The sequence below is a fragment of the Drosophila virilis genome, chromosome 2 (assembly GCF_030788295.1).
Source record: "Drosophila virilis strain 15010-1051.87 chromosome 2, Dvir_AGI_RSII-ME, whole genome shotgun sequence".
NCBI classification, from domain to species: Eukaryota; Metazoa; Arthropoda; class Insecta; order Diptera; family Drosophilidae; genus Drosophila; species Drosophila virilis.
Genome location: NC_091544.1, coordinates 3,402,129 through 3,422,335, shown reverse-complemented (window position 1 = coordinate 3,422,335; position 20,207 = coordinate 3,402,129). Strand labels below are relative to the sequence as shown.

Here is a 20,207-nt window from a genome sequence, read left to right as displayed (position 1 = left end):
TGAAAATCAGGTCAACTAACAGTTTATGTCAACCGAACGACCTTCAGATCTATTAGGAGATTAACTTGTCACGAAACCTGTCAGCAAAACGGCCTAATGATTTTAAATATATTTAATATATGATATTAAATAATTTTTACTTCTAAGAACTATACGTGCGAATATATGCCGCTTATGATATTTCGTCTCCCTTTTTGGAGATAGAATGGAATGCTGGCTAAAATACTGGGTAAAATTATTGGGTTGATGTTAAGAAGTGTATGCACCCGAAAATTCAAATCTAATTTATTTATATTATATGTGGCTTGAGTATTTGCTGCTTATGGTGTTTCTTCTCACTTTTTGTATATATAAATATTGGCATATTATTACTATGCTGGTGCAATCAGAACTATACGCACTCGATAATACCAATATTATATATGTAAAAGGTCACTAAATTCCAATAATTGCGTGACCACAGTTGGTGTCATATAATTTTGATTTAATTATCAAAAAATCTAAAATTTCTAGACATGTATAGCTTTGTCAGAATGGAGCAAACCCTTCCACCCAATTATAAAACGCTCTTCATGTTTTGTTATAAAATTACTATTTCGAGTTTATATGTGAGATTAGGCATTAGTCAACAATTGGTAACAATAAAGTTCACTACCTTCGTCATTGTGTACTTAAGCTAGAAAACAATTTAAAGACGCAGACGACGGAAGACCGAAGTGGGCAGGTACGAGTTGTCAGGAGACTGGGCGGTCACCTGACGCACTGGACCCTGGGAAGCAAAGTTCAAGGCGGGGGCAACACCACCATCGAGAGCCTTGGAAGAACCGCCCAACTGATCGTATTGTCCTTGAATGGCGCGCTGAGCGTTGGCAGCATCCTCCGGAGTGCGGTACTTGACGAAGTGCACCTCGGGCTTGTTGTTGGTGTTGCTGCGAATGGAGTTCAGTTTGTTGGCCAGATCACCGATGACGGCCTGCTTGTTCAGCACATAGATGGCGGTCTCCTGCTGGGCAGCCTGCTTGGCCAAAGCGAGAGCAGCGTTCTCCAGACCACGGTTCTCGGGTCCCTTGATGAAGACAACACGCAGACCCTTGTTCAGAGAGCTGGAAACCTTGTCCAAAGATTGGGGCTCATCGAAGTCCTGTTCGTTGGCGGTGAAGGTGAAGAACTCCTTCTCCAATTCAGCAGCTGGGGCAGGGGCGTTGTAAGAGACTGGAGCATCAAGGTTTCCGCCGGACAGACCGCCGTTACCGAGGCTGCCGAGACCGCCGAGACCAGAACCGCCACCAATGCTACCGCCGCTAAGGCCGGCATCCAAACCGCCACCAATTCCACCCAGTGAGCTACCGCCGCCGATGCTTCCGCTGCCAGGGGCGAAGGATAATCCTTGGTTGGAGTGTCCAACGGGTTGGTAGTTGTAGCCCAGTTTATCGGCGCAGGCAACGGCCACCAAGCACATAACCTTAGGTATAAAAAGAAGAGAGGGGTGAGGTAATCCTTTTGTGGCCGGGTGTAGGTCCTTTGTACTTACAATAAAAGCACGCATTTTAGAGTAAACTGATTATTTGGTTCTTCTACTTCGAGGTACGATTTGCTTCTGTCTTCTGCTTGGGCCAATCTTTATTATTTATACAAATCCATCTTCGAGGCTGATAATATCAAAACTGCCGCCTTGGCGTCGCTTGCATAGAAATCGCTTTGATGCCACTGTGTTTTGCCGCCTACAAAGCTTTTGGCTTGACGATTTTATGGTCGATTTGGAATTTTTGTTGCGTTTCAGCGGGCTGCGACTGCGATTGCGGCCGATTGTTTTAGGTTATTCAAATATTCGAGTTTTTTATTCAATAATTTTTACAAGAATTAATATAAAATTATAAAATTAATATGTGGCAGGCACATTGAAAAAGGTTTATATGCATATCGATGCTATAAAGATGGGTCATAATTACCTATTAAGTAAAAAAAAATATGTTTCCGAAATATTTCGGCAAGGCTACAAGCTTGTTTTATGTAGGACATCTATATTATTTAAAAGTTGCTCATCGATATTTCTCTTAACCAAACATGATGATATTGATTTATTGGTATGACATCAGGCCAAATCTTTAGGAGTACACTTTAGCCATATTCGATTCACATTTAAAAAACGATATATATTACGTAATAATTATATTGATATTAATTTATTATTATTAATTTCTTGACTATATTCATAATACTTTTCATCATTCCATTTAGTTTTCTATGTAAGTTTATCAAGATTCTTTCATAGCCTAAATTTATAAGCCCAGCTTACATTGCTTTGCAATAATCTAATGCTCTGACAAAGTTCCTTAAACAGGAGGACTTTATGCATGAGGTTCTATGAGTTGTAAGCCACCCATGAGTAGTGCTGCACATATGACGACCATCAATATGTCAAATTGCAAGACAGCAACAATCAATTTATTCCAACAATATAGTTTGTAACTAAGTATAAATGCTCCATGACTTAATATAATATAACTAGACCGAAGGTTTTACAATATACCCAAGGTTGTGCCATGTCTGTTTCGCTGTCTGTCCGTCCGTATGAACTCAGATTTTAAATTTAATATACTCTTGTACATCTGCATGTGACAAAAAGCTTTAATATTTGAGCCACGGCGGGCAAAAAGTCTCCCTTAGTTTTAAAGCTCATCAAATTTTGCTGTCACCCGATTGATGTCCTACTCTAAAGGTCGTCCACTGAGAAAAATAATGCTATCTGTGAACAAATATGATGGCTGAACGAGTTTTGGGGAGTCTGTTGCAGTCGTGTCTCATCTTATCATACCTATGACTATTATTTATTATATTAATATTGGTGTTTAGCATCGGTTAAAAAACGCTATTGAGATAATCAATGTCTAGATGCTTAACATTTTTCTACTTTGATGCATCAATTTTTAAAAATATTTATTGTCCAATTAAGCCATTTTATAATATTCAAGCGGTTTTTTTTCAATCCAATCAGTAAAGCTTACATATATACAAATATAGATATAGAAAGACATTCCAGCAATGTACGGTTACGGAACTCATAAAATGTTCCCTGTCGCTGTAAAAAGCATTTCGGCCAGTTTTGAAGTGCCAAGACCTACCAGATATTTTCCAACGGCTTGCTATAACTTTCTTTTGCTTGAAACGTGCATGCAGAGAAGTGATGTAGTGAGTATTAAGAGGCATATGTTATTTATATAGTATACACAGCCTTGGAAAATTTCACATTTGTAATGTGTCAATTTAAAGCTAGTGTGTTTTTATTTGATTTAAATACGCCATATTCATGCCCATAAAATAGGTAGGTTAACACCTAGATGGATAATCCCTATTTAATCAGTCTAACTTATTTTCTGTTTTGTTTTTAGATCTCATTTATTTGCACTTTATTTTTCAAATAGTATTGCATGAGCTGTGGGTTTTTGTCAAGGTGGCACATAAGCCAAGTTGGTTCTTTGTGTTTTGGAGCTCTGGAGCTTTTTTGGGAATAATATTAATTGGCTTATAACAAGAGTGGAAGATAGGGAATAACGATTTTCAATGAGAGCCTAAATTTCATCTTATGTTGAAACATAATGTTTTCTTTTTCTTGCAAATTATAGAAATTATTGTGCCCTAAGTACATTACTCAACAAACAACAGCAAATATTTTTAAAAACATTCGAAATATCTTTAAGTTTGAAAAGTTTTTTTATTCATTTATGTATAACAGTTGATAGAATTATTTAACAAGCAGTCACTGGAGCTTGCGTAGCTCTAGTCGTACAGTAGGAACTCTTTACAAGCGACGGAAGATAGATGTGGGCAGGTACGAGTTTTCGGGGGCCTGGGCGTTCACCTGACGAGCTGGAGCCTGGGAAGCAAAGTTCAAGGCGGGAGCAACACCACCATCATGCGACTGAGAAGAGCCGCCCAACTGATCGTACTGTCCTTGAATGGCGCGCTGAGCGTTGGCAGCATCCTCGGGAGTGCGGTACTTGACGAAGTGCACCTCGGGCTTGTTGTTGGTGTTGCTGCGGATGGAGTTCAGTTTGTTGGCCAGATCACCGATATCGGCCTGCTTGTTCAGGACATAGATGGCGGTCTCCTGCTGGGCAGCCTGCTTGGCCAGAGAAAGAGCAGCGTTCTCCAGACCACGGTTCTCGGGTCCCTTGATGAAGATAACACGCAGAGCCTTGTTCAGAGAGCTGGAAACCTTGTCCAAGGATTGGGGCTCGTCGAAGTCCTGCTCGTTGGCGGTGTAGGTGAAGAACTCCTTCTCCAATTCAGCGGCTGGGGCAGGGGCATTGTAAGAGACTGGAGCGTTCAGAGCACCACCGGATAAGCCACCATTGCCGAGGTTGCCGAGACCTCCGAGACCGGAACCACCACCAATGCTGCCACCACCAATGCTGCCACCACCAATGCTGCCTCCACCAATGCTGCCACCACCAATGCTGCCACCACCAATGCTGCCACCGCCAATGCTGCCACCGCCAATGCTGCCACCGCCAATGCTACCACCGCCAATGCTACCACCGCCAATGCTACCACCTCCAATGCTGCCACCGCCAAGTCCGGAATCCAAATCGCCAGCAAGTCCTCCCAGGGAGCCACCGCTTAGACCTCCAATAGAACCGCCTTCGATACCACCCAGGGAACCACCGCTGAGTCCTGCTCCACTACCGCTGCCAGGAGTGAACGACAATCCTGAGCCGGAGTGTCCGACAGGCTGATAGTTGTAGCCGAGCTTATCGGCGCAGGCCACTGCGACCAGGCACATAACCTATTTTTAATTTGGGGGAGAAATAGTCCATGAATATATTCTTTATCTTTACTGGCGGAAACTTACGATGAAGGCGCGCATCTTGGATTATGCTGCTGAGGTTCTCTTAGTTTGAAGCTTGTTTGGTTTCTGTCTAACAACGCGTCGGCGGTTATTATTTATACAAATCTGACTTCGAGGCTGTCAGCGTGGCTTCTCGTAAAACACAATGCGGCGGCTTCGCTAAATGTCTTTTCCGCATTGAAATAGCTGCGTTCGTCTTTTGTCTCGTCGCTTGGCTCGCCACTTCGGCTTTGCATTAATGTCGTTATAAGGAAAAGTGATAAAAATCAAAATCGTAAGCATAAAAATGCAATATTTTTGCGCAAAGCGGCAAGAAATATGTTAAGCAAATGCAAAAACAAGTGGCTGTAATTTTGGTGTTACTTTATTTGGTCGATTTTATTGTGGGGTCGTCTATAAATTGCATAAAAAAAAAACAATAAGCGAAATAAGCTTGAATCACAATTATTCTAACGCAAACGCAGGCGACGCAGAATGTTGGCTGGCAGATAGGAGCTGCTGGGCGCGCTTGGAGCCACATAGCTTCCACCTCCTCCAATAGATTGTCTGACAGGGGCACGAGATGCAAAGTTGATGGCTGGGGCAACTCCGCCGTTGATGTTCTGGCTGGTACCACCGAGAGAATCGTACTGCGACTGAATGGCACGCTGGGCGTTGGCAGCATCCTCAGGAGTGCGGTACTTGACGAAGTGCACCTCGGGCCTGGCGTTGGCATTCTGGCGCACAGCATTGAACTTGTTGGCCAGATCGCCGATGTCGGTCTGCTTGTTCAGGACATAGATGGCAGTCTGCTGCTCGGCAGCCTGCTTGGCCAGGGCCAGAGCTGCGTTCTCCAGGCCACGGTTTTCGGGTCCCTTGATGAAGACAACACGCAGACCCCTGTTTACGCTGTTGGCAACTCTTTCGCTGCCAGCAGGATCGTTGAAGTCCTCCTCGTTGGCCTCGAATGTATAGAATTCCTTGTTCAGTCCACCGGATGGAGCGTAGGATGAGCCTGGGCTGCTCTCGGCGCCACTGTAGCTGGGCTCGTCGTATGCAACGCTCGGGATGCTGTTGGTGGCAGAGCCGGTGTCAAGTCCTTGTCCATAATTGTACTGGGCGCATGCGGCGCCAAACAGGCAGAGAACGACGAGGAAACGCATGGTGAACTGTAAAGAAGATGTGTATACTGATCGGCCAATGGCTGAGACTGAATCCTGCTGCTGCGCAACGTGCCTTTTATACACCGCCCTAGTAGCGGGATCGCGCTTAGAACAATAGGTGGGTTCTTAACGGGCACATAATTCAACTAGTCATGTATGCAAAATAGTGCGCTTATGAAGTGATTATGCAAAACTATCCAACTGGACAGGCTCTTCAACTTTCTGAGTTAGGGAACACGGGAACGGGGGACCGGTTCTTCATGCTAGTTTTCGTCTCTCATTCCTCATTGGGATTTAGGTTCTACAGAGAAATTACTTAAGAATTACCGAACTTGTTCTTTAAACTATAACCGAATCCAATTAAGGCATAGCTATCGTAAATGGCAAATTTAATACCGTCCATTTTAGCATCCGCGTTCACACCAAAAGAAACAGCAACAAAAATAAATAAATAATGAATACATTTGGGAAAGGTAGAACATTGGCAAAACCTTTTGAATTAGCCGCTGAAATTAACTTATGCATGACGACACATCGTTTTATTTTTAAATTCACCATTTTACCGGAAGAAATGTTTTACCTGTGAATGGAGCAAGAATGTTTGGCTTGGTAAGCATCTCGGTTATTGCCCTGACTCAATGCTTGCATAAATATTTTCAGTTTAAAACAAGTTCATTTTGGAACATTCCTGAACGTAGCCATTTGATGCATTTATAATTATCTGAAAGATACAAAAAGTTTTTGAAAGATTCACAAGTTAATGGAAGATACGATAGTAGAATTTTCGCATTTATACCGTGTAAAGTTTTATTAATACTTTGCATTAGAAATAACTTTATAATAAGGGGCTTGATTAACTTAGTACTAATGTTTAGGTCATAGACGTTGTATCTTAAATTAATTGTTGAGTTATATGCAACTAACTCTCCTGCGCTTTTTTTTTTGCAAAACCTTCTTCCTAGTATATAATGGTAAGCGCAGAGGCAGATATATATATAGGTGGTAGACGGCTGTTGAAGTAGATCGCCTAAGGTAGGAAATTTTAGGCATCTTGGCCCTTTGCGGATGACCTAAGGTGTCCCACAACCTTTTATTTTTCCAGTTTGATATTGCTGCCGTGTCAACAATTTGACATACTCTGCGCCAAACTAGGGCTATAAATATTTTATAGAGCAAAAACGTTGTTGCTTAAAGAGAGGTTGCTGCTTATCTTTCAGATCCACAGCATGTTTATTAATTTTAATTTTTAAGTTTTTAAGAAGTTGGACAAGGCGACGGACAAAGCTTTCATCTCCAATATTACCACCGTCAATTCCTGAGCTGACGGTTAGGCTAGGGTCGCAATGTCCAATAGGCTAATTTTTGTAGCTCGGCTCGGCCGCAGGAAACGGTAACCAAGCAGAAGATGATAAATAATGGCACGCATTTTGGTGGAGAATGTATAGAGAGATGTCCAGTTTATGCCTTTGAGAATCGCTGTATTAACCTTTATTACAATATATTATAGATAGAAGATAGGATAATAAGACAGACCCACAGCCCCAAAAAGTTTATGCCTATAAAGCTGCAAAGGTTTTTTTCAGTGCGAAGAATTATTATTTCTATTATGATTTGCCTCATTGTAGGTGCAGAGCTAACTATAACTTTGCAAAACAGTGCAAAAGTATAGCAAACTTTGTTTTAATTGTAATCAGTCAAAGCAATTGGCAAATGAGCTTCGCCAACTAATTCATTAAACATCCAATTATCAAATTATCTTATTTAGTGCTGACATCGCGCTGCATGCTCAGCAGCAAATTAGCTTATCGATCGACCAAAGAGATAGCGTTTATTTTTAGAGATGAAGTCTTCGGCACTTCCGACGCCATTCAAACTCCACGTCCATTGCCGGCTGCGGAAGGTCGTTTCCACCCGCAACATTAGCATAAAGCAGAGCACAAAGCCGTAGAGCTGCGACAAAGCAATATAAATTTCGCGGATCGTTAAAAATATGTTTTGTTATAATACGACCTATCATTTGCATGTTTTGCTTAATTTTCGAGTGCCTTTGGGTAACACTTCGGATCCCGTGTTGATTGCACAAATGTTTATGAAATAGGCAAGTGTATCGCATAGATTTTAGTTTACGATCTATTGGCCAGTCAGCCAACAAGCTACTCATTAAAGCTCGATTTATACTGATTATAGTGATAAACAGAAACATTTTGTCAAGGCTTTTTTAAAGAAGAAACGGCAATAATGAGAATTATTTTGAAATGCAGAATATTTTATAGTGCCGGTATCGGTGACGGTAACGTGATCAATATCTTCTGCGGCCAGGTAAGGAACCATAAACTCAGGGTGGCTGTCCAATCAAGCGGTTCTTTTGCATATTAACTAGCCGGCAGTCGAGAGGAACTATTGCATAATTTGACCATTTTATTCAAGCGTTTTGCATAACGGTAAGTGCTCCACATAGGCGCCTGCATAAAAACCAAGAAGCCATCTGCTAACCCATCAGATTCAGCGGCCAACAGTCAAACAGTCTAAACATGCGACACTTTTTCGTTTTTCTATGCTGTTGCCTGGCGGCTTTGGCCAGCGCCGACAAACTTGGCTACAATTATCAGCCGGTGGCTCACTCGGGCACTGGACTTTCATTTGCACCTGGCGGCGCCGCTAGCAATGTGTCGCCCTCGTATGCATCTGGACCAGCACCCGCTTCTGATTCCACTAACGCAGGCTTCGCTCAGCCTTCAAGTGTGGAGTCCAGCTACCAGCCAAGCGGCTCCATTGCTGAACCATCCGCTGATGCTCCCAACTATGCCGCAGCACAGCCCAAGCTGCAAAAGGAATTTTTCACCTATACAGCGAACGAAGAGGACTTCCAAGATGCAGCTGATTCTGAGAAAGTTTCAGGCTCGCTGAACAAAGCTCTGCGTGTTGTCTTCATCAAGGGACCTGAGAGCCGTGGCCTAGAGCAAGCTGCTCTGGCCCTGTCCAAGCAGGCCGGCCAGCAAGATACTGCCATCTATGTCCTGAATAACCAGGCCGATATTGCTGATCTGGCCAACAAGCTGAATGCCATCCGTAGCAACACCAACAACAAGCCCGAGGTGCATTTCGTCAAGTACCGCACCCCTGAGGATGCTGCCAAGGCTCAGCAGGCCATTGAAGGACAGTACGATCAGCTGGGTGGCTCAGCCTCCCGTCAGGATGGTGGTGTTGCTCCCGTCATTGACTTTGCATCCAAGGGACCAGCGCCAGCTGCCGTTCCAGAGGCTTCTGCACCAGCGCCACAGGCGGCTGAGCCCGAGGCTGTGGAGCCTGTTTCCTCATATATTCCACCTGTGACTCCGGGTAGCACCTATTTGCCAGCAAACATTCTGCGCCGTTTCCGTTTCTAAGATCTTCGGACTTAGACTTTGATCTGTGTTTTGTTATTGTTATTGTTGACCTATTGTTGTGAAAATAAAATTTGTTATTTAAAATATTTACGTATTGAAAAAAATATAGATGATTCTTACTTCTTATACCCTTTACTAAATAAATTTGGCATTTTTCTAAAAATATATATTTATAGATTACACACATTTGGACTTTATCAAAATTTTCATGACAATGTCCAAAAACGATAGAATGCCATAGAAAAATCGAATAGCTTATATACAATATATTTAACTGTTAGTTAGTAGTGAACCCAATTACGATTGTATTGTTTTTGTGCTGCTATTTTAATTCGTTTCTTTATCTCAACAAGACTCACTCCATATTGTGGCTGTTGAGTAGAGGCAGTGGCAAGTGGTGCGGTCAGTTGCAAATTCGAATCCTACCAAGAGAACTTTGGAATAAAAGGATTTTGGGTATTCCCTAGTCGGGGCTCCCGACTGGAACCTCTAACTTGTTTTATAAATAAAATGCCAAATTTTCTACAGTATGACGATTGGTTACTGACTTAGGTAGGAAAATGGAAATAAACTTTAAGACAACTTAAACCTTGAAATGGGATTTTAAGCCTGGGTACAGAGTATTTGTGGGCCGATAACTGCTGTTGGTTCCGTTTTTAATTCGATTTAAATTTGGTTTATTTATAGATAGCATGTTTTTCGCTTAGGAATTCGGTTTTATTAAAATGACTCGAATTTTAATTTGGAAACGGATTTGGGTTTTTTCGTTCGACAAACGGGTTCAGCAGGTTGAATTAGGATGCCGACCTATTAAAGAAAATTTACAAATTAGAAATACAAGTTCTACGACAGCATATTATGCTTCGGACATGTTTTTGAATGTCGCCACATACAAATGTACTTAATTGTTGTTGATTTAGATCAACTTATGTTGTGTATGTGAGATCAACCCACGAGTTTCCTAAATTGATTTCGTTTGAATTGTCTGACAAATTGCATTGAGCTAAACCAAACAATGCCCAAAAGTGTGGCGCCGAGCAATTTAATATTATTTAGCTCGCATATTGGCCTAAATATACAAATATTTGTGGCCATTAGCCAGAGTTTCACTTTCAATCGGTTCGGGTTCGATTTGCATAACAAAATGAGCGAACAAAAGAATTTGGCTACCGAACAGCCAAACAATTTGGAGCTGCTTCTGCTGCTGCTGCTGCTGCCAGCGTAGTCTCTGTCGCCGTCGACTGCGCTGTTGGCGTCAATACGTGTTGGTTAATTTGCATAAAAATTTTCTTTTCAAGCCGAAGTTCATCAAATTTTTATCAGCGCCGCCGCCACAGCTGTCGCTTGATTCAGGCAATTATCAAAGCTGCCTTAAAAAAAAAATAAAACATGTTCGACCACATATTGGGGCGAGCCTTATCTTGATTTCCAGCATAATTTTTAAACGCTTATTCTGAGGGTGACAATCATCTTGGTATAAAACTGGCACCTCACCTCTTGACCACATCATTCAGTGCTCGCAGCTCCAACTAGAACTAGAACCCCAAAGATGCGCGCATTCATCGTCTTGTGCCTTGTGGCCGTTGCCTGTGCCGATAAACTTGGCTACAACTACCAGCCGGTAGGACACTCCAGCTCAGGACTGTCGTTCGCTCCTGGCAGCGGAAGTGTCGGAATTGGCTCCCTTGGAGGATCCAGCTCAGGTTCCCTTGGTATCGATGACTCTGGACTGGGCAGCTCAGGACTTGGCATCTCTGGTCTGGGCAGCTCTGGTCTGGGCAGCTCTGGACTGGGTGGCTCTGGATTGGGCGGCTCTGATCTGGGAAGCTCTGGATTTCGATGAGCCACAAGCTTTGGAGCGTGCTTCTAGTTCCGTCAACAAGGGTCTCCGCGTTGTTTTCATCAAGGGTCCCGAGAACCGTGGTCTAGAGAACGCTGCTCTGGCTCTGGCCAAGCAGGCTGCCGAGCAGCAGACCGCCATCTATGTCCTAAACAAGCAGGCCGATATCGGTGATCTGGCCAACAAGTTGAACGCCATTCGCAGCAATAGCAACAACAAGCCCGAGGTGCACTTCGTCAAGTACCGCACTCCCGAGGATGCTGCCAATGCACAGCGTGCCATCCAATCACAGTACGATCAGCTGGGAGGCACTAGCCAGTCTCACAATGGAGGTGTGGCCAATGCTCTGAACTTCGCATCAGCTCCACAGTACCGTCAGCAAAGTGCTCAAATTCCAGAAAACTCTTACCTGCCCTCGTCTGTCCTCCGTCGTCTGCGTTACCGTCTCTAAGTATATTTTATCAACTGTTTTGTTGAGCCCCTGTTATCTATTGATTTGTCAAATATTTCAAATACACTTATTTAAAACGTATCCCACATGTTTCTTATCTCCGACCACAAATAAAGGTCCGTCTAACGATAGAGTCATTTCTTTTTTATAAAAGACACTAAATATAATTTCAATGTAACAGTGTCAAAAAAAAAAGTGGCATTCGATGTTCACTGGGAGCCATAAAAATTCCAGCGCTGTGACGATATCATCGACGCCAAGTGGAAACCAATAAAAATTAACATTTTGTCATCTTGTGTGTACGCCTATTGTACAAGAGGCGCAAAACGAAATTTTTGGATAATAATTAAAATGTTAATCTGCGTGAAGTAAAAGGTTAGACAAACTATTGGCACCCAAATTTATGGCAACTGCAACACGGAACAATCACGACTAGGCCAGTCAAAGCCAGTTCACTGCATTATGTATGAGTAAAAACAGAGCGATCGCATGAATGGCCAATAACAAGCCGAGACAATAGATGCTATATTCAAGAGCACCCACTATCCCCGATTTGCATAAATATAAATAAAAAACCACATCAGTTTATAGTTTGATACCTGTATCATTAAAGACGAGCCTGCAAATGAGGAAAGAATTGGCAATTGGGCATACATTTAATGTAAGTGTCATATATACAAAAAAAAGTTCAAAAGTTTCGATTTTTATTTTCTCTTTATTGATTTGTGAATTGAAATGCAGTTAAATATATGTTCGGGAATGGAACCTTTTTATGAATTCATTTGACATTTAACAAGCCTGGACGTGGGCAATGTCATCCCGGGAAATTCTAAATTTTTTTAATGCTATATAAATACTCTGTCTAAGTTGGACATAATCGACCCAGTGCATAATATTAAAATCACAATATAATAAATTACTAAAATATTCACAATTATTATATTACTTCATCAGTCAGACGTAGTCAATACCACAACAAATTCATACATTCTTTTAGCGAACCAAAAAATATATCTGCATCTTTTATTTTAAAATGGCAATAGATAATCATTAAAATTTTAATGGCTTTTAAAACATCCACTTTTTATTATGTTTATGTTTATAATAGTTAATAATATTTAAGATTGAATAAAGTGTCTTTGTTAGTAAAATTATTAGCAAGATTATATCATAGGAGTTTCTTAAATGATTTAAATATTAATTGTTAATCCAAAAAACACGTTTTTCTACCCTTAGCCGTAAATCTCTTTATATATAACTGTTTGTCCTGACTGGCTGATTGGTGATCAACGCACAGCCCGAACCATAAAAACTACAAAGCTGAGACTCACTGTAGTTACCTAATGTGATGAAGGTGCACGTTAAGACTTCGGGGTTTCGATAAATTCCATTTGCATGAGTGGGAAAATTGCGAGAAATCTATTGTAAGAAAGTCTTTTGTTGTCGTCCGATCGGCTAAAAAGGCATTTGCAAATAATTTTAAGAGGAGGAAAAGGCCGGGTATTTCCCCCGCCGATAACTTTTGATCCATTTGGCTTCCAAATCTGGCAACATTATTCCTTGTCAAAATGTATGTAAAAATTCGTAGTCGTAGCCCAATATAGACATAGGTTAAAATTTCCCACCCACATAACTTTGTCGATTTCATCAGATTTTCACGACCTTTGGGTTTATGTTAATAGTGTGTCTGGATCAATTTAGCTTCTAGATAGCTTCCCATTTAAGAATAGTACTCTCGAATATTATATATAGACATAGGTCGAAATTACCCATCCCTACATCTTAGAGCAAATAGCATCAAAAAAGACCAATTATTTTGTCTTTAAAAATACATTTTAGTTTTATTTTCAATATCAATTTAATTAAGATTTAAGCTATGGTTGGGTCGATGTTGTGTATTGACGTCACGTCGCTCAGTAAATCAAATACTTGTTTAACTAATAGAAGTAGTTTGATGTTTAAATTACTTGCCTGGAATTCCAGAGGCTAGTTCGCCCTTGTAAAATAAGGAGGTCATCTAAAATTTGCAAATGTGGTGCAGTAAACGGCAAAAGATACAGGTAAAAATGCGAATTGGGGACTAGTAAAAGGGTAAAAAATGCTGCGAAATAAAAACATAATCAGTTGAAATAAAAGAAAAAAGTGAGCAGCGAATTGAAATTGACAAATACCGCTTAATGTGGTGCACAAATTAAAAATGACCAATAAAAAACGATATCGTAAATTGATTGTGGTGCAAAAAACGCAGCATTTCCAAAATGATTTCGTATCGCATAAAAAGCGTGGGTGTTAAAGTTAACAACAGAGTTCAGCTCGATACGTCCAATAGTTCGGTAGTATTATCTTAAAAATATACAAAATGCGTGTCCTTATTGTGAGTATTGACAGGATCTGCAAAATACCAATTATCCAAACTCAAAAAATTCGATAAACAACATTGCTTTCATAGACCATTTGCCTGCTGGCCGTAGTCTACGCTGAGAGACTGGGATACAATTACCAGCCTGTGGATCAGCCCATCTCCTACACGCCCAGCGCAGTCGGCCAAGCTTCATATATTCCACCTGCGGAAACTGGAGCTACTGAACCAGGTTTTGGTGCACCCGCACCCGCTGAGCAATCATACCAAGCCCCTGCTGAGCTGCTCAAGGAATTCTTCACTTACACAGCAGACGAGCGCGATTTCAACGAGCCCATCAACCAAGATCAGCTGTCAAACAATCTTCGCAAGAACCTGCGCGTTGTATTCATTAAGGGACCCGAATACAGTGGTGTACAAGATGCTGCATTGGCGCTGTCCAAGCAGGCAGCCGAACAACAAACCGCAATTTATGTGCTGAACAAGCAGGCCGACATCAACGATCTTGGCAACAAGCTGAACAACATTCGCTCCAATACCTATCAGAAGCCGCAGGTGCACTTCGTCAAGTACCGCACAACGGAAGATGCCATAAATGCCCAACGCGCCATTCAGGGTCAGTACGATCAACTGGGCGGTGTCTCCATTAACCAGGATGGCGGCGTCGCATCCGTGCTGAACTTTGCCTCCCGCACACCCGCACAAGCAGCGCCAGCTGTGCACGAGCCCTTGAACTCGTATCTGCCCGCATCGGTGCTGCGCAGTCGCCTTTAGGAGTCGTCTTTGGGAGCAGCTAGCTTTTGACTCCAGACTGACCATAACTGATTCCCACGCATATTTTAGCCCATTGTAAATAATTTTTGTTTAGTTCAAATTGCAAGTTTTTAAATAAATAATAATAACAATTATAATGAAATATTGTTGAAACTTTAAAATTTGCACAACTTTTTGGCATAGCAAATGTTGTAATATTCGAACAGGCTAACATTGAACTATTTACCTTTTATGGTGAGCCTCTGCCATCATTATTCCATACTTGGCCCTACAGTCTGCAAGCAAATATTATAAAACGCTCATCGGATTGTGGACTGCTTGACAAATGATCGTTGGTTTTTGCTGCGCCTACAGCATGCGGAAAATTGTGGTAAGGCAGTCTTTAAACAATGAGTTGGAGCCCGGTTTAACCAATATTTTTTGAAGTTTTTAACTTTCTTGGCTATATGCTCGGCAGAGCTGGGCTACGATTATCAGCCAAAGTCTCCAGCTCTTGGCTATGAAGCAGAGGAATTAGACAGCCATCACAGCACGGATCATTATGAAGACCATACAGATTATCACAAGCATTTCTACGCATTTGAAGCACCCTACGACTCGGTCGATGAGTCTGAGCTGATAGAGCACAAGATATCGGCGCAGTCAAAGAAAAACTTACAGGTGGTGTTCATCAAGGCGCCCGAGAACAGGGTCGTCGATAGCGCCCTCCATGCACTGGCCACACAAACCAACGAGGATAAAACTGCGATCTATGTGCTAAACAAGCAAACTGATCCCCATGAATTGGCAAGCAAACTCAGCGTCCTGCAGACGCAACATAAACACAAGCCACAAGTTCATTTTGTCAAATACAGGACGGAGGAGGAGGCCTTGCAGGCGCAGCAGCACATTCAGGCGCAGTACGGAGGAGCCACGTCTCAGTCATTGGAATCCTTGCAGCAGCCATCATTGGGTTACTCGCAGACCACGGAGCCGGCCCCGCAGGCCTACTATACGGACAAGCAGCCATTGGCATCGCACGGTTACTATCCCCAAGAGCTATCAGCTGTGCCGCCCGAACCGCATCCAACCTATCTTCCTCCCTTGTCCAACTATGGCAGTTTACCACAGTCCTACGAAGGTGGTGCAGATCAGGGTCGCCTTGATTTGCCTCCACTGCCTTTACCAGAGCAGCAGCTGGCACCTAGTCCCTATGACTTGGATGCACGCACTGCAAGATCACGACGCATCGATTTTCGAGTCAATGAAAGACACCGTTCAGACAGTCGCATGGTGTTTCCCACTGAGAAATCGTATCTGCCGTCTGGCTCAAAAAGCTATCTGACACCTCAGAAGAGCAGAAGACGCGCCCACTTCTAAAAACCTCAGATTAAGACATTTAAATAGTAGCACCATAAGACTGTCAGATACATGCGTTTCAAGCTTCTAAGACAATAAAATTGCCAATATCTCTACAAATGGTTCTGTTTCATCCAAGAATATGTAGAGAAGGTTGTTAATTACGTTAAGCTGATTATCGGTTAAGATCTAGAGCGAGGCTTGACAGCATATTAAATTAAACAAAACAAAAACACCAAAACGACGTGTAAATTAACCCAAACAACAGACATAAAACTCGATCATAAAATCGAATTCAAGTGAAAGTAAAATACAATAGTGTGTTGTGCTGGCAGGGGCGGAGGGGTAAAGTGTGTTGGAATCAAAACAAATGTATCCGTCTATGGCAGCGAGCAGAAATCGCATATGAAAATAATTTTATAACTAATTCAAATTGGGAGCTCATTTGTAAATTTTATTCAAGTTCAAGCCGAGCTCAGGTCAAACTCACATGAGTTTTTGGCCCGGCTCTCTGGCAAGCCACCAAATTTGCATTTCCAAACTGAGCGACATTAACATGGATAATCGGATCAGGCAAATACAACAAGCAGAGCACAAAATGTGTGCAAAAATCTTTTAAAAATCCATAAACAAAGCCAAAATCTACAACCAGCAAAAAAAAAAAAAAAAAACAATGCAAACAACGTCAACGCAGCCGAAATTTCAGTTTTGTTGTTTGTGTCGTATATAAGGATGGTTTTGTTGCTGTGACTAGATTATAATCGAGCTGAGCTTCAAGCGCTAAAAATCAGCCGCCGCAGGCCGCAAAGCGAAACCCAACATTGAACAACCAAAGACCATCAAACATGCGCGCCCTAATGGTAAGATAAAAGTTTTTCAACGGGCAACACGGTGTGACTGCACTCTGGCTGATGAAATTTCCACTTTTCACTTGCCACAGAGCCTTTGGCTGTGTCTCTGCACCAGCCATGCCTTTGACCCGAACAGCGCCTACTTGCCAGCCAACAATGAATACTCACACCGTCCCCTTGTGACGGAGTATTTCAGCTACACTGCACCACCCGAGGACGATCAGAGCTTGCCCCTGCAAGCAGCTCGCCAGCTTGCCACAGCACTCGCACCTCCGCAGCAAGTTGTTTTCATACGCACGCCGGAGACTAGTCTGTTCACACTGACGGCCAAGCAGCTGGCGGCTAGCAAAGCTTTGGATATCTACGTGCTCCAGCGGCAAATGGATGCGGCCGCATTGGCCGAACAAAAGGCAGCCATTGAGCAGCAGGCGGATCACAGACCAACAGTTCACTTTGTCAAATATCGCACGCCCGCCGATGTAACTCGGGCTCTGAGCAGGCTGCGGGCCAATTACGATCAGCTGCCGGGCAACAGCTATAGTCATGCAGTGGAAACCGCAAATGTCATTCACCTCAACCCACCTCAGCACTTGGCACAGCCCGATCCAGTGGTGTTCAAGATCTTGCCCAAGGATGCAGCTGACTACGAGACTGACGAACAAGCGAGGGAACTGGAAGCCGCCAAGCTGCAGGCGCTCTTTCGGCCATATTTGCCTCGAGCGCAGCGGCGTTAGGCGTAGATTAAAAAGGACCGGTGCCAAAGACTGCTATATATAAATACTTAGAAATAAATAGAAAATAAAAGCAATCAGTTTGTGCAATGTTGTTCTCTCCCTTCTTATGTTTGGGTGGGATAATCAACATATATATATTTTCTCTTAATGAAAACTCAATTCCGGTTACACATTTTTGTTTACATTGTTTTTGTCAATTTGAATATTTTAGAAAAGTTATTTAATCAAATCTAAGCTTTTTAAAGATGTTTAATTAGTTTTTGCTTTATAATCTATCATAAAAGTAAAAAGTTCACATTTTCATTATTATTGTCTTCTACCTAATTAAAATGTTTGCAATTCAGTTTCAATCTCATTATATTATCTTGTCAAAATTGCGCACTTCGAATAGCTTGTGCCGAGAGTCTACTCATTGCCTTAAATTAGTGGCCTTACATGAAAAATAATTTTTGATTTTAATCAAAACAAAAACAATTTTCGGAGTAGCAGACTTAATACTCTTCGGGCATACTTATTTTTATTTTTTATATTTATAATATATTTTAAATCAATGTTACCTTTGATGTTATCAATGTCACCAATGTGTCTCTGTTCGGCTTTACAGAAAAAAAAATTATTTCTGATTTCAATCAAAACAGGAATTTACATCCGAGTACTGATGAGTTATATTTATATTTATATTTCTATTTCTATTTATAATGCATTTTAAATGTTGCGTGCACTGCTTTATATCAATGTTACCTGTGATGTTATCAATGTCACCAAAGTGTAGCATACTCTGCTAGGGTATACAGATGTTTAGTAATAGAGACGACAGAGCTGGGCCAGGCCTGACCGCAGTATTATGAATAATTAATGACTTGGCTGACAAGTCGAAACATTTCACTTTTGAGCTTGCGTTGAGCCATCCGCACTGTTTCGGATTATCTTTAAGATATCTCTTAGATAATCATGAAGGTGGTAGGGTGCTACTCAGGCCAGGCCAGGCCCCGCCCCGATGCGATCTGTGTCCATGCTAACATTTTCTTAGGCAATGTGTCTGTTGCTGCTGCCGCTGCTGTCGACGTTGTCGCTGGAAAACTTTTTAATGAGGTATGCGCGGAGCTGGGGCTGCCCAGCTACTTGTCCCACCAGCTAACGCGCTATCCATCCGTGAAGCTTAACGACAAGCGGTGCTTTAAGAATGTTTCAACTGAATTATGGCAGCGCCGACGCTGACGATGACACTCGTGCTGACATCATGTTGCTTTGCAAATTGTTTTAGTGTCAGAGGTCAAACACACACCGCCATGTGGCACACTGAAGTGCAGTCGTAAAAAAGGTATCCTGACACTACAAATCTGTTGAGCAAGTTTTAGTTTGAGAATTTTTGAGCAACATGAGAACCGGTACCTAAGAGAACGTAGCTCGTTAGCGGCGCCTGCCAAAAAGTTTGCCAGTCACGTCAAAGCTGCCAGGGTTTTGCCGCTCCTTGGGAAACGTTGCAGGTACGAGTACCCGCCAGCTGCTTTAATCCTGGCTGGCGGCTCATGACTTAAAATTCTTGTTGCAAAATATCAACACAGGTGTGTCCAAGGTCCAAGCATAGCGCCAGCGTCTCAAATTCAGCCTCAAGTTTGCGTGCTCCCAATCTTGTTACCCAGGTCTTTTTACTTCTAGTTTTGCCTACCACGACCACATTAGGCGCATTTTGTTTCTTCTAGCCTCGTACTTAACTAGCAGTAGAATGATATAATAATGCCCAGCATGACGAGAGAGTTTTGTACGAAATAAAAATATGAATTTGATTACTTTAGCACACTTTTTACTTTAAATTTCGACCCGATATACATTTCACCTAAAAAAGCGTTATATTTTTTGTCAATTCTCTTATTTTAATTGGTACTATATTTTATGGGTGTAAGCTGGTATTATGCTGTTGTGCGAATATAACTAACAGGCTATAAAAGGCTTTTATACTTAGCATCAGCTGCCGATTCGAGCATATCAGGTTCATCTGTGTGCCCGTCTTCGATTTTCAAATCAGCTATATAGTTTAAGGTTAGGTTAGGGATAACACTGAGGATACACGATCTACAAAATGTTATATGCATATTCAAGTTTGATAAACACTGACCTCAAATCCGATTGTTGGGTATACTTTTAACATTGTATATTCTTTGTTCTGGTTACAGGGTACCTCTTAGTCGTGTCTTGCCGACTAGAGCGCTCTTACAAGAGTAACTTTGTATTGTTTTTGGTATCCATGAATTTCAAAATGCTTAAATTAGTCAAGAAACTTTATTAGCCGCCTGGGCATAATGTATTGAGGCATTCTGCAAGGAGGATGGGTGGATAAAAACAAAACTTTCGGGAAAGTATGAAAATTATAATTACTAGCTTATGTAGCGCTTGGGATATTATCAGTCAAAATCGGTAGCTGTTTATTTGTTCACAATAAGCTGTGCTGCTTTGGAGTGGGACGTCTTTTAGGCTTTGGTTTT

General features: G+C 42.0%; 7 protein-coding genes and 1 pseudogene across 7 annotated transcripts; 5 read left to right on the top strand and 3 right to left on the bottom strand.

Annotated features, from left to right (window-relative positions):
- Window positions 1-582: 582 nt before the first annotated feature.
- On the bottom strand, window positions 583-1,589 carry LOC6635050 (uncharacterized). Its single transcript, XM_002058657.4, has 2 exons — window positions 1,532-1,589; window positions 583-1,462 (listed from the first exon to the last, which is right to left on the bottom strand). Exons 1-2 carry the CDS (start codon window positions 1,544-1,546, stop codon window positions 689-691), a joined length of 789 nt encoding a protein of 262 aa, XP_002058693.1. The 5' UTR covers window positions 1,547-1,589; the 3' UTR covers window positions 583-688.
- A 2,125-nt stretch (window positions 1,590-3,714) lies between these two features.
- On the bottom strand, window positions 3,715-4,949 carry LOC6635049 (uncharacterized). The gene is made up of 2 exons (XM_070207153.1): window positions 4,853-4,949; window positions 3,715-4,786 (listed from the first exon to the last, which is right to left on the bottom strand). Exons 1-2 carry the CDS (start codon window positions 4,865-4,867, stop codon window positions 3,800-3,802), a joined length of 1,002 nt encoding a protein of 333 aa, XP_070063254.1. The 5' UTR covers window positions 4,868-4,949; the 3' UTR covers window positions 3,715-3,799.
- A 328-nt stretch (window positions 4,950-5,277) lies between these two features.
- Window positions 5,278-6,042, bottom strand: TwdlO (TweedleO). The gene has a single exon (XM_002058655.3). It carries the CDS (start codon window positions 5,989-5,991, stop codon window positions 5,299-5,301), a length of 693 nt encoding a protein of 230 aa, XP_002058691.1. The 5' UTR covers window positions 5,992-6,042; the 3' UTR covers window positions 5,278-5,298.
- Window positions 6,043-7,738: 1,696 nt separating this feature from the next.
- LOC6635047 (uncharacterized) lies at window positions 7,739-9,767 on the top strand. Its single transcript, XM_002058654.4, has one exon. The coding sequence runs from the start codon at window positions 8,523-8,525 to the stop codon at window positions 9,375-9,377; it is 855 nt and encodes a 284-aa protein (XP_002058690.1). The 5' UTR covers window positions 7,739-8,522; the 3' UTR covers window positions 9,378-9,767.
- Window positions 9,768-10,041: 274 nt separating this feature from the next.
- On the top strand, window positions 10,042-12,706 carry LOC6635046 (uncharacterized; annotated as a pseudogene).
- Window positions 12,707-14,027: 1,321 nt separating this feature from the next.
- Window positions 14,028-14,925, top strand: LOC6635045 (uncharacterized). The gene is made up of 2 exons (XM_002058652.3): window positions 14,028-14,042; window positions 14,118-14,925. Exons 1-2 carry the CDS (start codon window positions 14,028-14,030, stop codon window positions 14,799-14,801), a joined length of 699 nt encoding a protein of 232 aa, XP_002058688.1. The 3' UTR covers window positions 14,802-14,925.
- A 231-nt stretch (window positions 14,926-15,156) lies between these two features.
- On the top strand, window positions 15,157-16,704 carry TwdlR (TweedleR). Its single transcript, XM_070207388.1, has 2 exons — window positions 15,157-15,171; window positions 15,228-16,704. Exons 1-2 carry the CDS (start codon window positions 15,157-15,159, stop codon window positions 16,158-16,160), a joined length of 948 nt encoding a protein of 315 aa, XP_070063489.1. The 3' UTR covers window positions 16,161-16,704.
- A 121-nt stretch (window positions 16,705-16,825) lies between these two features.
- On the top strand, window positions 16,826-17,798 carry TwdlS (TweedleS). Its single transcript, XM_002058650.4, has 2 exons — window positions 16,826-16,999; window positions 17,080-17,798. The coding sequence occupies exons 1-2, from the start codon at window positions 16,985-16,987 to the stop codon at window positions 17,722-17,724; spliced, it is 660 nt and encodes a 219-aa protein (XP_002058686.1). The 5' UTR covers window positions 16,826-16,984; the 3' UTR covers window positions 17,725-17,798.
- The last annotated feature ends 2,409 nt before the right edge of the window (window positions 17,799-20,207 follow it).

Excerpts from the sequence above, each read along its gene's own strand:
- LOC6635047 (XM_002058654.4), top strand. The coding sequence starts at position 8,523 with ATGCGACACTTTTTCGTTTTTCTATGCTGTTGCCTGGCGGCTTTGGCC.
- TwdlO (XM_002058655.3), bottom strand. The coding sequence starts at position 5,991 with ATGCGTTTCCTCGTCGTTCTCTGCCTGTTTGGCGCCGCATGCGCCCAG.